This window comes from Thermobia domestica, chromosome 11 (assembly GCF_964235325.1).
Source record: "Thermobia domestica chromosome 11, izTheDome1.hap1.1, whole genome shotgun sequence".
In the NCBI taxonomy this organism is placed as follows: Eukaryota; Metazoa; Arthropoda; class Insecta; order Zygentoma; family Lepismatidae; genus Thermobia; species Thermobia domestica.
The window spans coordinates 36,670,099-36,688,504 of record NC_137464.1 but is presented as its reverse complement, the minus strand read 5'-3'; the positions used below and the strand labels follow the sequence as shown (position 1 = coordinate 36,688,504).

The 18,406-nt window shown below is 37.1% G+C and overlaps 1 protein-coding gene across 1 annotated transcript in view; it reads left to right on the top strand.

The window, feature by feature from the left end:
- LOC145664052 (uncharacterized) overlaps positions 1–18,251 on the top strand; it is a 97,738-nt gene extending 79,487 nt beyond the window's left edge. The window contains exon 12 of the mRNA XM_081730378.1: positions 17,876–18,251. Coding sequence (XP_081586504.1) covers positions 17,876–17,890 — 15 coding nt within the window. The 3' untranslated portion in view covers positions 17,891–18,251. The remainder of the gene's footprint in view (positions 1–17,875) is intronic.
- The last annotated feature ends 155 nt before the right edge of the window (positions 18,252–18,406 follow it).

Below are 18,406 nucleotides of genomic sequence, written 5' to 3'. Positions count from 1 at the left end.
AAGAAAGAATGTTAATATTCTACATCACAACTCCTTTTTCGGCATCACCTTATCAGCTGATTTTTCGTATATACATAATCCTATACTATATGCAATAGCATCATATATACTTCTATTTTCATATTTATATTGCCAATGTAAATAGCAGCAACACAAAATATCAATATTGAAATACTTGTATGTTTTTTGTAGTTTCAATCAAATCAAAAGGTCGGATATTCGGGGATAATGGCCGTCTTACGCATCCTTTTGCATTGCTTGCTTAATATATGGCCAAACATGCCTTGAGGATGTGAACTGTGGCACCTTTTACGTACTGCGAGCAGTGGCGGTTTCAGTGGGTAGGCTGGATAGGCACGGACCTACTCAAAAAAATTTTTAAAATATATAAACACTAAAAGATACAATAAAGAGTACATATATTTTCCACTTTTTATATTAATGGTAAATAATTATTTAATAAATAGCATCAACCACTACTGTATAAGTAATTTCCTATTGTCATTAATCAATCAAATGTGCATATGTATTAATGTGTGAGGGAGCGGGCCTACCCAAAATTGAAATCCTAAAGCCACCCCTGACTGCGAGCCTTAGCATGTTGGAGGTAAACTACTGGAAAACTAAATAAAATGTTCTGAAATCACTTGATATTAGACAGAATTAAATTTGTTTTATGCTTGTCTCAGTTACAATGTCAATGTCTCAGTGACTGTGTTGCAACGGAGCCACTCAGTTTTCCATTTCTCTGCAGGTGCTTTTAGAAAATCACATTCATTTTTACTATAAAGTAGATGTGAATAACACTCTTAATACAGAACTCAGAACTCTACTTATTCTTTAGAGAAGAATAAGTAGAATAACATCTAAAATTTATGATAAAACTTAAAGAAATAGTTATTCTTCTTACAGAATCTGTTACAATTACTAAAGAAAAATTATTTTGAAAAAATCCCTCCCTGGACGGAATTCCTAGTCTCAAAAGATTATCGTTCGGCCTAAAGATAAGATCATTTAAAATATTTTCTACAAAGTGCTGGAGGGCCTTTAGAGCATTTGCACAAGTCTCCGGCAATGCCAGTTCCGGTTCCGACAACGCCGGCGGCAAAGTAATCAAATGGTAGTTTGCACACGCTTTCCGACCCGGCAAAAAAGCCGGTGGAACTGCCGGGACCGGCAAATGTAGTCGGCCTAGCCGCCAACAATGTTGGTGTCGGCTCCGGTTTTGTCGGCGGCAGTGCTTTCTTATGCGTGGATGCACACGCAGCCGGTAATGCCGGAGCCGGCTTGCTGATAGGTTTCTTGAATCTAGCCACAGTGAGTGAGTGGCGAGACGTTGTGTATTCTTGTTTCTTTTTCTGTATTTGGATTTTTTGTTTACTTCAGTTTTTTCTGTTATTTTCTTTTTTTCACATCACTTCAATACATATTGAAGAATGAAATTATCAAAATGGCTGTGAGGTACAAGTATAGCGGCCTGCAATTTAGATAAATTCTCAGCAAGGGAAATTCGGATCTTCTTTGAATTGCCCTGCTACGGCAACGTGGAAAGTGAGTTTCACAGATGTATGTATGTATATTAATTTGTTATCTTCTACAGCCGAAACTTACTTAAACGAGTTAAACAAAAGGGTCGTTGCATTCGTTTTGATAGAGAATATGTCTTGGCATATATGAAGTCATACTAAAAAAAATTAACATGGCGGAAATGAACAAAATGGATATATGCAGAAATTATGAATCTAGGATCGTTGCCCAGTGTTTAACCTGTTAATTATGCAACCCAGTATGTAGGGTATGAATAACCTTCATAATAAGAAAACAAGGGTTTAAATCTCCATAATCGTAGAAGTAGGCATTCCCAAGCATAACGAAGGTTGTAAATAAAATTAAAGTAAATAAAAACTAAAACAGAACCACATGGAAAAGCACAAAAGAAGCACATGGAAAAGCAAGATGAAAAAGCACAAACAGAACAAAAAAAATTCCAGTCTTGTGGTTGCATGCTGCTTTACCCTATAGATTATAATAAAAATATTCATGTACTCTGTGTCTAGTCTGGCATTTGTTTCATAGAACGATTGTGGACTGAGTGAATAGGCAACCGCAAACTACTTCTCGGCAGTGTTGGGTAAGTTACTTGTAAAAATGTAACGCGTTACAAGTTACTTTACTTTCTCTTAAAATGTAACGCGTTAGTAACGCGTTACTTGCCCCAAAAAAGTAACTGTTACTTTACTTCGAAAGTAACGCGTTACTAACGCGTTACTTTTAGGTCCGAAACTTTAAAAATATGAAAAAATATTATGACTTCAATTTTCCGTACTACTATTACTACCGCTATTATTATTATTATTATTATTATTATTATTATTATTATTATTATTATTATTATTATTATTATTATTATTATTATTATTATTATTATAACACTGTATATAAAAAGCAAGGTAGGCGGTTTGTATTTGAATACTAAAAAGATAGTTGATTGCCAACCTCGGTTGTCGTGAAGTCTAGGAGTCAAGGACATTGTTCAGAGCTTCTGAATTTGGGTTGAGGGTCTAGGTTGAGTATTCGAGCTCGAGCCAAACACTGTTAAAAGTTATAGGGCACTGGCCAAATATCTTCAAAACTGCTCGGCCCGGCTTCAGAATTGTCAACGACTCGAGCAGCTCGGCTCACAGCTCATTCACTATCGACCAGAACCGAGAAGTAAGCCGAGCCAACAGCTCACCCAACCGATTCGGCTAGAGCCCTCGGCTCATTGAGCCGAACCGAGCAAATGGCTCATCCCTACCAAGCCGAGCCAGCTCGAGCCATCTTCTCAGTTGAGCCGAGCCGAGCTGAGCTTGTTATAAAAAATCTCTTGTGGTCTCGTTATCGAGACGAGACGAGATGCAAATAGTGTCCCATCTCGTGAGCAACACTAAAAGTAGTCCATATTACTGTTTAGCTTACATTTCCCATGGCTTTCGTTTTCCAGTGTAATCAGGCCATGATTTCAAGACGACTTAAAACGAACGAGCCATTTATCACACTCGACTGGACTCGAAACTCGACGCAAAAAAACTGAATCGGCTCGGAATTCGACTCGAGGATATTACCCTTGACCTGACTCGAAACTCGACTTGAATTTGAGTCGAGTCGAATTTTAGCTTGACTCGTGCTCATCCCTATGCGTTAGAAAAAATGGTTGCTTATAATTATTCTGCTAAACTAATTATATAATAATAACAATGTTGGTATGTAAAATTAAAAATAAAGAATATAGAGAAACATTACACTACTCTATAATCAACGGGACTCTAGGATAAGCAAACTGATCTGAAAGAACTCCAATATTACATATCACCAGCAAACTATTGTCTAGTAATAAAGTAGGTCTGCTCATCAAAACAGTTTATTCATATTAACCTCTTACTGTAAATCGTTAATTATGGCACCCTAGTTGTTGATAAATATTTTCCGCCGGGGCACTTCACACACTTTACTTTTAAATTCTGTCCACCATCATTCTCAGCTCTTAACAAAAAAGTATTCTTTCAAATATTCGAACAATAAAATATTTTCTTTCTCCATCTTTATAAAAACAACACCAATTAAAGTAAAATAGACTACCGGTATCATTGCACTCCTAGTTCACTCACTGAATGCATTGATTTGGAGCTGTCAATATCTACGACAAAATCTTCCAGGTGCTTGCAATCATTACACGTGATTTCCCAAACGCTGTCCTCATCTTCAAAAAACACAAGTGGCACTACAAATTTATCTGTTTCTCTGTGTGACTGTGACTGTAGGTCAGGCTCGATTGTTTCATTGTGAGAAATTCACTTACAGGAGAGAAACATTTGTTTCCGAAAAAAGATATACATATATTTTAGTTACTCATCCGAAATGTAACGGAAAAAAAGTAACGCAAACTAGGTACGTTACTTAAAAATTTGTAACGCGTTACCGTTACAGTTACTTTGGAAAAAATGTAACGCGTTACTAGGAAACGTTACTAAAAAAGTAACGCGTTACAAGTAACGCGTTACTTGCGTTACGTTACTTCCCAACACTGCTTCTCGGCACCGGCATTACCGGGATGTGTGTGCAAAGCAGCACCGGTTCCGGTGCTGGCATTGCCGGGGACGTGTGCAAACGCTGTTAGGCAGGAACGGAAGACACCATTAAAAATCTTGCTATTTTGGTTTTTAAAAGATTTTGAATTCTTGTTCTTAAGCGCCAATAGAATAAAAGAATTTACTATAGACAAGATAAATTTTCAAGCAAAGCACACAACGCAAGATTGAATAGAAATCAACCTTTACATGACTGTGATCGTCAGAACAACGTTTGATCAATTGATTGCCAACGATTTCATCTCGACGTCACACCAAGCATGAGAAAGTCGAAGCTAATTGGCTCTGGCTGAGAAAGGAAATCCAATGCAATCGTTCATTGCATCAACAAACATTAAAGTTTGAAAAAAAAAAAAAAAAAAAAAGCTAATTAGAAAGACGATAATAGTATACGACCTTAATGTAAGATTGCACCCTCTCAGATTTTTGAACACCCCCCTAAGTTCAAAATTCTGGATGATACTCTCTGAAGTGGTCTCAAATATAGTACTAAATTGAAACAAAAAGGGCTGAATTCATTATTGTGTACCAGTGTAATACATGGCTCTATAAGACGAAACTAAAAGAGGTAAAGTTTCAGAACCCCCTCCCTTTCAAGAGTCCAAATCAAGTGATTTTTTTAAAAAATACTTTTTAAAAACATCCAAATAGGACGACTCCGAGCAACCGTGGAAATAGATGAAACTTTTCTCGCACGTAGGAAGTATCAGAGGCCGAAAATCAAAAGGGAAACAATCTTCCGTACGTATTGTAAGGAAACCAAACGTGCCTCTATTTCAAAGTGACCAATAACACTAGTTAACAAAGGTTTTGTTACATAAAAGGAAATACCTGTTCTTAAAGGAACTTTTTGCGCTGAATTCGAATATGCACTCGGTTTTTCTCCATCACGTACGATTTTCCCGTAACAGAGGGATTTTCGGGAAAATCCCTCAAAAATTTCCCTTTTCGTTTAGTTTACACCCCAAGATCTTGTCCCCTTGCATATACTAACATAGAAATTATACCTAAGTATACTTTGATTCATATTTAACAAACCCTCCAAGTTTCGTAATAATCGCTTTATTCTTTCTAGAGAAATAAATATGTTTGTATGTATACTGTGTGTACTGTTTATTGCACCTTATAGTAATGCTTTCAGATCTCTTAAGTTGAGGTAAAACGTTTTGCTTTATTACCACAAACACATATATAAAATATAATACAATATAATTTACAAGTGTGGCAATTTACAATAAACAATAATACAAATGTACCAAAAGGTCATGAAAAGACAATCAAAACTATCACAATATATGAAACTTCCATTGGGTTACAAAAACGTACACTACTTCCTTCTTTTGTAAGAAATGTTGCATTCTCTAACAAGACCCCAACAATAGTCCCCCATTATTGAAGGATCCCATCGTCCCTGGTACCTTTTCTCCATTGCCATTATATCTTGGTGGAATCTTTCCCCCTGTTCGTCGCTGAGAGCACCAAGGTTAGCAGGAAAGAAGCTGAGGTGGGAGTGCAAAAAGTGGATTTTTAAAGACATCCTACAACCCAACTCTTTGTATTTCTGTATCGTCCTGTACGATTTCTGTGTAACTCTCAGCTTTGTTATTGCCCAGAAAGTTGCGCACAACACACTTAAATGCTGTCCAGGCAGCTAGCTCAGCACTGTTTAACTTGCTGTCAAAGCTATCATCAAGCATTAATTTCCTAATTTGGGGACCAATAAACACTCCCGCTGAAATCTTAGCATCACTCAGGTTAGGGAACTTATCTCGCAAATACTTGAAACCTTCACCAGATGTGTCCATGGCTTTGACAAAGTTTTTCATAAGTCCTAACTTGATATGAAGTGGCGGTAGTAATATCTTATTAGGATCTACCAAAGGAGCGTATTTGACGTTGCATTCTCCAGGTACGTAATTCACTCTAGGTTCCCATTCCTTCACTTCATAATGTTTGTCATCAGCTCGGCTATCCCATAAACATAAAAAAACATTGGTACTTCGTGTAACCGCACTGCAGTCCTAATAAAATACCAACTACCTTGAGATCACAATATATTTGCCAACAATGGTCCTTGTAATTTATAAGATTTAGCAAAGTTGACATAGTGTCATAGGATTCCTTAATCTTCACTGAGTGCGCAAGTGGTATAGAAGGTTTTTTATTTCCATTATGTGAAAGGACAGCTTTAAGGCTGACCTTTGACGCGTCGATAAATAACATTCCTAGCTCCGCCATCAACCCATTTATATCCGTACATACGCACACATTATCTTGCATTGAGAAATAGCTTGAAAATTGAACATGCCTTTTCCTGTACACTGATATGTTCGTTTCTGCATCCAATAAGTTCCACTGCTGGAGCCTTGATCCCAGAAGTTCCACCTCTTGTTTTGTCAGGTGCAAATCACGGACTAGGTCATTAAGTTCACATTGTCGGATGAAATGTGGCTCGCGAACACAGTCAGGGATGAACGTTGGATCCTTGGATGTACATGTTGATGTCGATGGTTCATCAAGGTCATGATCGTCATCAGTCTTTTGGCCATATCTCTTCCCAGTTGGTAGGGGGCTCGGGAAGTGGAAGTTCATCCCCGTGCGGAATAGGTCTAATTGCGGATTTAACGTTGGGATAACTTATTGTGTATTTGCTTTTTTTAGAATGTCCCTTAACTACTGTGAGACAAAAATAACAATCATCCAGATGGTTGATGGGTTCTCTCCACACCATTGGTACAGCAAATTTCATAAACCTCCGTTTCCCTTTGGCCCATGCAAGTAAAGTGACGTAGCACGACGCACAAATTATGTTGGGTGCCCAAGTTTTGTCCTGATCTCCCACACGACATCCGAAATATATATAATATGCTAGTTTCACCGATGGCGTAATGGATCTACACTGTCCTTTAACTACAAACTGGCCACACACATAACAAAAACTATTTGGTGAGTTAACACATGAACGCCGTCCTCTTGACGCCATTGTACTGATCACAAACTAAACTTCTGGTCTTAGTTGGGTATAATGCCGTTAAGATCAAACATGAAAGCACTCTTAGCAGCAAAGACAACATTGAAAGTGAAGTAGTGTTAAACCACACGTCAATATAAAAATGTACAAAACTGTCAAGAACCAGGTGTCAAGAACACAAGAAAGAAAGAAATGCGCGGGGGGGGGGGGGGAACGATACCGTAGTGGAAAATTCAGACTGCATTAGTTCATTGTTGTCAACAATGAGTCTGTATTCCATTCTTTCTTTCTTTTGCATTCTGTTACATTTGATAACAAATATTGATAACCATTTCATGAACAAAACGAAAAAACTTGGAGAATTGTATAGGCCTATGGTATATGAATTAAGATATACATATACTGTACGTTTTAAAAAAATATACGTTGGAAGTACATTCTATTTTTATACACGTTTCTAATTTACAGAGAGCAATACAAGTGTGTTGTTGACTATTGTAAATATTCATTTTTATGTCTGTGTTTGTAGTAATAAAGCAAATCGTTTTTACCCCAACTCAGGAGATCTGAAAGCATTACTATCAGGTGCAATAAACTGTGCACACAGTATACATACAAATATATTTATTTCTCTAGAAAGAACAAAGCGATTTTTACGAAACTTTTAGGGTTTATTAAATATAAATCAAGGTATAATTTCTATGTTACTATATGTAAGGGGACAGGAGCTAGGGGAATAAAATATCTGAAAAAGGGAAATTTTTGAGGGAGTTTCCCGAAAATCCCTCTGTTACGGGAAAACTGTACGTGATGGAGAGAAACCGAGTGCATATTCGAATTCAGCGCAAAAAGTTCCTTTAAGATCAGGTGATTTTTCTCATGTAACAAAAAGTTTAAATTTGTTAACTAGTGTAATCCAAAATGGTGTTATGGCCATACATATATAGTGCCATAAGCTGGTTGGGTAAAGGAGCTACCGATTGATGCATGCGTGGTAAATGGTAGCCATTTTGGATCCAGGCTATTTTTTTTCAAATAGGAAAGTAGGCATGTGACACATCAATTGACATTGGTTTTGCAGGGGAATGCAGTCCCGTAAGCAGAAATGCGTTCCAAAGTTATGACGCCCCAAATTTGACGGTTTTCTGTTTCCTTGTAGGGAGAGCGACATGGCACTAACGCTGCAAGAAAGACGTGACGCCCTAAATTTGACAGGTTTTCTTTTTGTTGCAGGTAGAGCGAGATGGCACTGACGAAGCAGGAAAGAATTGAGATCATCCTAATGTCTGGGGAAAGAAGCAGCCGTGTGATTGCCCAGGACTTCAACGCGCGCCACCTGCAATAAGCCACAACACCGTTAGTTACCTCATTAGGAAATTCAGTGTAATATGTAATGTTGCCGACAGACCACGGTCAGGTCCCAAACGAGCCGCGACAGATGAGGAGACATCGACAATGGTGCTTGCTGTGAGTGTGAGAAGTACGAAGCGCAGCACAAGACAACTATCAGCGATAACAGGCGTACCACGTGCTTCCGTGTTGAGGATTTACCATACGAACAAGTGGCATCCCTTCAAGCTGCAGCTTGTCCACAACCTTTCAGAGGATGATCAAGACCGGCGCATGGAATTCGCCAATTGGGCTTTGTCACAATATGATCGAAATCCGCATTTCTCAGCCAGCGTTCTCTTCACAGATGAGGCAAACTTTTATTTGGATGGGGAAGTGAATTGCTAGAACATGCGATATTGGTCGGATGCAAACCCACATGCGATCAATCCCTGAAAGAGGGTTACCCCTGTTCATATCATGATGTGGTGTGGAATATGGAATACGTCGATCATAGGACCCTTATTCATTCCTGGTACCCTAAATGGTGTCCGATATCTGGACATGTTACAGGAGTTGGTGTTTCCTTTGCTTCTCCGCCCTGATGCCACCTTGCCGCGATATTTTCAGCAAGATGGCGCCCCGCCGTACTATGCGCTGCCTGGGCGGGACTGCTTGGATCTGCATTTTCCTGGACGTTGGATCGGTCGCCGAGGTCGTGTGGAATGGCCAACCCGGTCGCCGAACCCGGTCCCTTGGATTTTTTTATTGGCACACTTAAAACACCTGGTGAATCAGGAGAAGATTTGGGATGTTGCACACCTACAGGGACGTATTCAGGACGCCTGTGATAGCATCACCACCGCTGTGTTGTTACGGGTTCAGAAGGAGTGGATTAAGAGATTCCGATTTTGTGTTGCAATGGACGGGCAACATATGGAGCACATCCTATAGGTGGGACTTTGGGGCGTCATAATTTTGGAACGGGACATGATAACGCATTTTTGCTTGCGAGACTGCAATCCTGTAAAAAACAAGTGTTAATTGATGTGTCACATGCCTACCTTCACATTTGAAAAAAATAACCTGAATCCAAGACGGCTGCCATTCGCTACGCATGCATCAATCGGTAGTTCCTTTACCCAAGTTCGCACTCCGCTAGTCAGATTTGCTTTAATCATGTTTGTTTCCAAAATAACTCACCGTACTAGAACTTATGGACCACCCTGTATATATTAAAATACTAACTAACTCACTCTATGGCCTATGGAACCCGGAGGTTCCACAAAAGCTCTCCACTGACTTCTATCCTTAGCCAATTGGTCCAGTTTCTACTTTGTATTCCTATCTCTGCGAGATCCATCTTAATATTGTCCTAGGTCTTTCTAATGGTCGTTTTCCGATTGGTCTTCCAGTCAAGACATTGAAAGCGTTTCTACTTTCTTCCATTCTAGCTACATGACCCGCCCACCTAAGCCTCCTGGACTTGACGACCCTAACAATGTTGGGTAAACCATATAAATTATGTAGTTCCTCGTTATGAAGTTTCCGCCATTCCCATTCCCGTTCCTCTTGGGTCCGAATATTCGTCTCAGGATCTGGTTCTCAAATACTTTCAGTCTATGTTCTTCCCTCAGAGTAAGCGACCGTGTTTCGCAACCATACAGAACAACAGGCATGATTATCGTTTTATATATGTTAAGCTTCAAATTCCTCGACAGAATTCGCGACAAGAGATTTTGAACCGAATTCCCTGCTTTTAGTCGACATTTAATTTCTTCGTGGATATCATTTTTGTCTGTTAATATTGATCCTAGATATTTGAAAGTATCCACTTAATCAAAAGTATTATTTAATATTTTAATACATCCAGAATTTGCCGTATTACGGTCTCCATTATTTAGTTTTCTCTGCATTTACTTCGAAACCCATGTCCCTGCAAGCGTTTAATAAGATCTCTGCATTTCTTTCTATTGTTCTCCTATTATCCCCTATTAAATTTACATCAGCATATGCTGTAATCTGGTGAATACCGTTCAACTCTAGGCGCTAGTTGCTATCTTAAATTTTCCTTCTAGAACAAAGTTGAATAATAATGGCGACAACGCATCTCCTTGTTTCAGGCCATTTTCGACGTGAAAGCTTGTGGACAAAAATTTTCCTACCCGGACTTTACTTTGCGATTAATCTAATTAGCTTTCTCGGTATTCCAAGTTCTGTAAGAACGTTGTATAATGTTTCTCTCCTAACCGAGTTGTAGGCCTTTCTAAAATCAATAAATAGTTGATGTACCGGGGTATTGTATTCCCACTTCTTTTCGAGTATTTGTCGAATGGTAAATAGTTGACCGATTTCGTCTAAATCCTCACTGATAATCTCCAATAATTTCATCTGCGTATGGAGTCAATCTTGCTAATAAAATATTTGAAAGGATTTTATAGGATGTTGACAGAAGAGAAATGCCTTGATAGTTATTACAGTCAGTTTTGTCACCTTTCTTGTGAATTGGAACAATGATTGATTCTTTCCACTCTTGTGGCAATTCTTCCTTGTTCCAGATAACGAGAATGAGTTTGTGTATCTTGTTCCACAATTTTTCGCCTCCAGCTAAAATTAACTCAGCCGGAATTTCGTCTACCCCCGGAGATATGTATTTCTTTAATTTCTTTATAGCGGTTTCTACTTCTATTTGGTTGGGTTCTGGAATATACGGTTCTGCGGTGTGTATCTCCTTCTCTCCACGCACATTAGTTTTTGATTGCGTGTTAAGCAAATTATCAAAGAAATCTTTCCATCTATTTAAGATGCTATCCGTATCGGTGAGAACTGAACCGTCAGCTTTCTTTAATATATAAGCACGAGGTTGATAGCCTTTTTTTAAATTCACTGATCCCCTTATACATGCCCCGAATGTTTTTGTTTTACTATTATCTTCAAGTTCCTTAATTTTAGCTTTCAAAAAATTGCGTTTCTTTGCTCTAAAAGTTTTGGAAGTTTTCCGCCTGATGTCTGCGAAATTTTGTGTAGTTATTTCATTCGGATTTTGTAGCCAACGCAATTTTGCCTGTTTTCTCTTCTCTGCTAGTTTAATGCATTCCTGGTCGAACCATGGTTTGTTCCTACGTATTTCCGCGTGTCCCAATTTTTCTTTTGCTGAAATTTTAATGCTATCTAATTTCAATCCAAGTATCCTCAACACTAGTGCACTTCGAATCTTCTAAAACCAAGAATATATTCGAAACTTCAATCTGGTATTCCTCTCTCACCTGGCTCTCTTCTAATTTCTTTAAATTAAATCTCTCCGTTTTCGGACATTGAATATTTCATTTATTCAACGATAATTTCTCTCTCTTATTATCGCTGCTACCAGGTAGTGATCAGTGTCACAATCAGCCCCTCTAAACGACCGGACATAAATTATGCTATATTGCCTTCTTCTATCTACTAAAACGTGATTAATTTGATTGTGTTTTTTTCCGTTTGGTGAGGTCCAAGTGTATTTATGAACGTCGCGATGTGGGAATTTTAACTCTTCACGATTAGGTTTTTGGATGTTGCAAAGTTCACGAGTCTAACACCGTTGTCATTACTTTCTTTATGCAGACTTTCGTTCCCTATAATTGGTTTGAAAATATCCTCTCGTCCTACCTTCGCATTGAAATCCCCCAATAGAATTTTAAATGGTAACGCGGGAGTTGGTCAAATATCCGTTCCGCTTCTTCGTAAAAATTGTCTTTTATATTGTCATCTGTATCTTCAGTTGGGGCATGTACATTTAAAACAATATCACACCACCGTTCCTTAAGAGTAATAAAAGAAAGTCTGTCAGTAACAAATTCAACCCGTTTAATTGCTGGTAATATTCGTTTGTGAACGAAAAACCCTGTTCCTAACTGGTGATTTTTATTTCCTTCCCCGTAAAATTTCCGGAATTCACAGATCCATTTCCTTCCCACCTAACTTCCTGAACTCCTACTAGGTCCATCCTGTATTTCTCTAACTCACTCGTTACGGATTTTAACGCGCCTGCCCTATAAAGACTTCTAATATTCCAAATCTCATGTCCATTTTTTTTTTTTTTTTTTTTTTTTTGCTGAGGTCGTGCCAAGTTATCAGTCCTTGTCCGAGGCTTTTGTGAATATTTCTGAACAATTGCTTTTTTTTACAGGATGAGGTTGTTAGCCCTACCCAAACCCCCAAGCTGGAGGACCACTCCTAGTCGGCTGTCCGCGACTGCTTATTCAGTATATTCGCAGCTAACCTCTGTATCTAGAGGCCTTCTCCTCGATCCGCAACCTGAAGACGCGCCATGCCGTTGTGACAGGAACCCACGTTACACGGCTGTATATATTAAAATGCTAGGTTTATGTTTGTCCCCAATCCTTTTGACAATGATATGTCGAAAACTACAAGTGCTAGAAACGTGCCGTTTCCGCTAGTCGATTCCAAATTTTGTGTAGATTGTCCAGGTCTAATTGATTAACAAAAAAACCTGGACGTTATTTCTTTTTAACATTTTATAGGGGTAGACTAGAAATGTTGAAATTTAAAAAAAAGTAAAGCATCATATCCTATGAGTTACACATTCCAACACAAGGTTATTGTATACAGAGGTTGTGTACCGCACAAGCGTTTGTTTCATGGCCAAATGATTATGAAAAACGAAGGATAACCATTTCTCCAGTCTAAGATGAATCTTTATTGTTTGGAGTGTTTTACTCAATTAACACCATATATCACTGACGTTATAATTAATTATGTAAGTAATGCATTTGTACAGTACATTATTTACTGCATGCAAGAAGAAAGAAAAAACTGTACATACTTGAATTAGGTTCAAATCTTGCAAACGGTGAGAGATATTGAAAAAATAATCGAAGAAAAATATTCCCTTTATGGTACGCCTTGCAGATTTTTTTTTAAATCAAGACGTCTTTCACTTGTGTTTGTAAAGGGACATGATGTTGTGAGAAATGACAAGGAGATTGATGCTCGTATGTGAATGATGCGCTGTGTAGAGAGCGCAGGTTCAGCTAGTACGTACTTCTCAATCTCCCTCACACTCAATCATGATCGCCTCGAATTGAGTTTGCATTTTTGCCCTCCTTTTATATTAGTAAGAAACACTTAAAAGAAAAAAAGTAAAAAACACCGTTATTTATGTACACTGAAAGAAATGGATATTTTATATCGAAAGTATGTTGGACAACATTGCATTTGCTGAAGGGAAGCTTCAGAAGATACTGCAAGATGGATGGTGTATTGGTTGTGGCCTTCCAGTTAGGCTATACAATGAGAATTTTCAGTTTAACGTCCCACGTAATGCCTTTTAGCCTAAGGAAGAAAATGATTAAGGCAAGTGAACTATGGTATTGGTGGAATGAAAATGAGAGGAAACGGGAGTACACCAAGACAACACACGGACACAATGTTGTCCACCATAAACTTACTTGGCCGGGAATCGAACCTGGGACCCCACGTGTCAGAGGTAAGCGCTTTACCACTGAGCCACCATACCCTCTAAAACGAGCTGTGCCTTCTGCATCCTTTCCTTTCTGCCTTTGGGTGTTCCTGCGAAAATATTGTTTCTTTTCCATGTTTTGCATTCGGTTTGTTATATTGTATTATAAAAGATGTACTATCATTACATGGTTATAAAGTACGTTAACAAATGAAAATATATCTACAAGTAGTTCATGAATTATACAAGGTAATAAAACTGCTCCTTTTTCTTGTATGATTAAAGAGGTTATGCTTTTGAGTTTCGTATTTTAATAATTCTGAATGCAATCCTCGTAAATTTTTGATTTGCTTTTCTATGAATTTTCTCTTTCTTATTCACATAAGACAAATAATGGAATTTGACAAAGTTAGTTAATAAACCCACCATTAGTTAATCAACTTTCTTTTTCTTACGCTATGTCCAGGAAACACACATACACAGAAAATCGACCCTTACGAGCTTCGATTGCATTTGCCCATACGACTATATTCCTCGGTCGTAAATAAATGATTATGTTTCCCGCGTTGGAAGTGGAAGACTTAAGGCGACAGATTAAGTTTGGTTCTCATCACAAACTATAGGTCTATGTCTCATATGGACATGATATTGAAAATTAAATGTATTTATTTTGTGGGGCTAAATAAATAAACAGTATTTATCTGTATCTGATTACCTGAAAGCTTCTAAACTTACTTATTTGAAAAGATTAACTGTTATGTATAATAAATTTATTTCGTGGTAGCAAAGCCAACCTATGATCTATGTGCGCTTGCTACAGATAATTGTTTCATTCAACATGAAAATAATTCGTAATTTTAGAACATTATGTTGATAAATTCTTTAACTGTCACATACACCCATACAGTAGATCATTGTTCGGAGCCTGTAATGTTGAATGTTATTACCAGGGCCCGGATCTTGTTGACCTAAAAGTTTCTAAAAAGTGACCTATAAAATGACACTAAAATTCCTGTAAAATGACCCTAAAATTCTCAAAAAATTGACCTTAAAACTTGCGTTTTTTTTAAAAAACGTTTATTTCGTTAAACATTGATATTTTTTAAATTATTGGATTTTAGTTAACATTTCTCATTCATATTCAAAAAGTTTGTTCCAGTTAGTTGCAGTTCATTCCACAGCATTGTACGTACTAAAAGCGTCAATTCACTCCCGAGCTGAACCTAGGGAGCACTCTTAAACAATAAAAATTCGCAAGTGTAGACTACATGAACTACTTCATGAAAATAAAAAATAGATAAAATCCCCGTTTAAAATATGTGTACGCCTTCTAATCCTTTTTTAGTTATTCACGTGATCACATCCTTGGTGGTCAACAACCCAAAACTATGTTTGGCCACCTACCAACCCCCACCTTTCGTCAACCAGCTACAGGTTAGTTTTCATTAGCTTGTTAAGAATGTAGTTTGTCCACCCCAATAGTCAGGAAGCATGAAGAGAGATTATTTAACTTCGTCTTTTTCACATTCGTAAACAGTTTTCATTTTAAGATTTCCTTATGTACAAGAAAAAGAATAAAAAAATAAGTGACCTAAAAGTTATCTTAAAATATTAAAAAATTACCTGGAACTTCAAAACGGCAAAAAGTGACCAAAAGTTGACCCCCCCCCCAAAAAAATTTAGAACCTTGAGTTGTTTGTTAACGTTTTTATTTGAACTTCCCTCTTCCTATGCGTAACAGAAAAAAGTTGACTTGTCAACAAAATCCGGGCCCTGGTTATTACTATTGGTAAAGAAAGTGAAGCAAAATGGCTTTACGAATTGGATGCTGAAAAAGGATCGTAAAGTTCAAATCCCGAACTTCCCACAGGGAGTCGATCTGGGAGTAGGCACACACAGAGAGAAATGCAGTTTTCGTATCGATTTCATCAGGAATATAGATCACAGATATTACGAGTGTGTGAAACCTTCACAATATGATAAATAAAACTACCCACTGACTCACAAGACTTGGACGTTACCCAATAAATTTGATAAACATACTGTATATATTAAAATCTCCCTAATGTAAAAAATAAAAAGGTGTTTAATAGCAGTTTCCTTAGAAATGATTTTAAAAGTTTTTTTTCTATTACTGTGTATAGAATTGTACATCTACTTCGGTGGTACTTTATGTAATGCTCTCAGGAAGCATGCTATTTAAACACGCAAAAACCTAAGAAATTACTTGTGCCTTGAAACACGTTTTATTTCTTGGCCTTCTTTTTGTCTACGTTCGTAGCTTGAGTGCTGGACAAGAGGAAAGGAGAGATAAAAGTTTTCAAAGTGCTAAGAGAAACTGAGCAAGAGTAAGGCATTCACCATATCCCTTGTTTAATAAGGCACCATATGTAACGTGCAGTCCCCCAAGAAAAAGTTACATACAATTACATATGAAGTATGCTATTTACTTTGATCAATTCCTGTAAAAAATGGTTTTCTAATCTCCCACGAAAAGCATCGTAGTTCTTTCTCGTCTTTCCTGGTTTTATGCATTCAAAAATCAAATGAGACTTTTTATGCATTTTTCAAGACAAACTTGTAATAGGTTTTGCTGGCAGAATTAACTAGTTTCATTAACTTCAATACTAGGTTTTCGAATCAGCGGAATGTTTAGTGCAGGTAGTCCTAGTCGGGAGTTTTCCATTACCTTGTAAAATACGAACGTGATTTCTTGATTGGTCGAGATCGGATATTAAGCAAAATGTCTAATGTTAAAAGTACTAAAAGGTACTGATTTTTTTTATTTGGACGAGGCCTTTTGCTCCAATTTAAGCACAATTTATTTTGCTTATTTCGCTCTATACTGTTGGGGAAAATTCGAATAGTGCAAATACTTCAAAGTCTCGTCAAAATTAGAGCTTCTGTGTGTAGGCTGACGAGACGTACTGATTTTCGCAGTACAGTAGTTTTTTAAAAAGCTGCCCTGCGTGTTACGAAGACGCCTAGAAAATTGAGAAATGTCCTTTTTTAAAGTGTCCTAAGTTACAGTAACTTATTTGCAATATTTTAATGTTTCATTCTTTATTCACAACTTGACTCACAGGCACTCTTTTCCTGAATGATGAACTACTGTGTTTTATAATTAGCAAAATAACAAGTTCCCTCGTGCCGGTCTAAGTTTTCCCTCATTCCTTAAAATAATGCCACACTCCGAAAATAAATAAATAATAGCCCTGCACGAAGTTTCACTGTACGTTTATAAAAATATACCATTGTTTGTTATTCATCGAAACATTTGGAGTTGTATTGAATTCCTTCAATACTTTGTTCAGTGCTTTTCTTTGGAACGAAAATGAAAGATTAACTTAAGGTTCGTTAAATTAAATAACTACATGCGTACTGCCGACGCAGTAAACTATCATATACTATTATATTTGTGTCCTACTTTTTGCTTGTCAGAATCTGGTCACCATATCTATGTGATAACTGCATAGATCACTAATTTCAAGAAAGACTTCTGTTGGTTAAACTTAAATAAAAGAATATCGTAGCGATATATACTGATTCTAACGAAAGCTGAATAATTTAGCGCCTACTTACAGCGTGTGAGGCCTCTGGTTATTGCCTAGGCATAGATACACACGGAATATGCAAATAATTTCATGCTTCGTTGTTTAAAAGGAGATACTCTCTTCAGCGATATGGTTCTAGAAATGAAATGAAACTAAATTTTAAGTTTTACATCCCTCGATTATGCCGATTAGGCTAAATGAGACGGGATATGGTTTTAAAGTATCGAAACATTATTGCATTTGTTTATTTCAACATTTATATATCATTGTAAGTTTATCTTCATTATTTAGTTACATTTTAGTGCCAATTTTCCGTCGTAATGCCTACATAAATGGCTTTACTAATTAACTTACACGACTATCAGAAGAGAAAGTTGTATTGTGAATGTGTTTGATGTGTCACTAACTTTTCATATACTTTTTATTATTCTAGAATTTGATGGGATGATTATGATGAAAAGGAAAGAATAATTCCATTTGAGAACCGATCTCTGGTGAGACTGCAAGACAGTGAAAGGTGTTCAATCAAAATAAGTGCCGTAATTGTGAAGACAATCTAAATGCAAAACGGACAATGCATTTTTAAATAAGTTTTTGTGGTGAAATGGATGGTGTTCAAATGCACTATTTTAAATGATTATTTATTATTACATTTTGCAACTAGTCTACTTGTCTTCTTTTGCACCTCTCATTGATTCACTTTTCAGTGTTAGTATTCATAATCGTTACATCTTTGGCATTAAAACAATCAAAGCTTTTGTTAATCATTTACGTTCCATTGATTGTTGTAATTTTGTTGAATAAAAGACTGCAACAATTTTTTTTTCTTTCTTTTATCAACCTTTTCTATGGTAATCATACAAAATCATTGCATATCTAGTAGTAATTTATTAGACCATTATCAATATTAAGTAAATCAAGTTAAGGTTCTCCGCTTAATATAACGGATCAATATTTCTTCCAA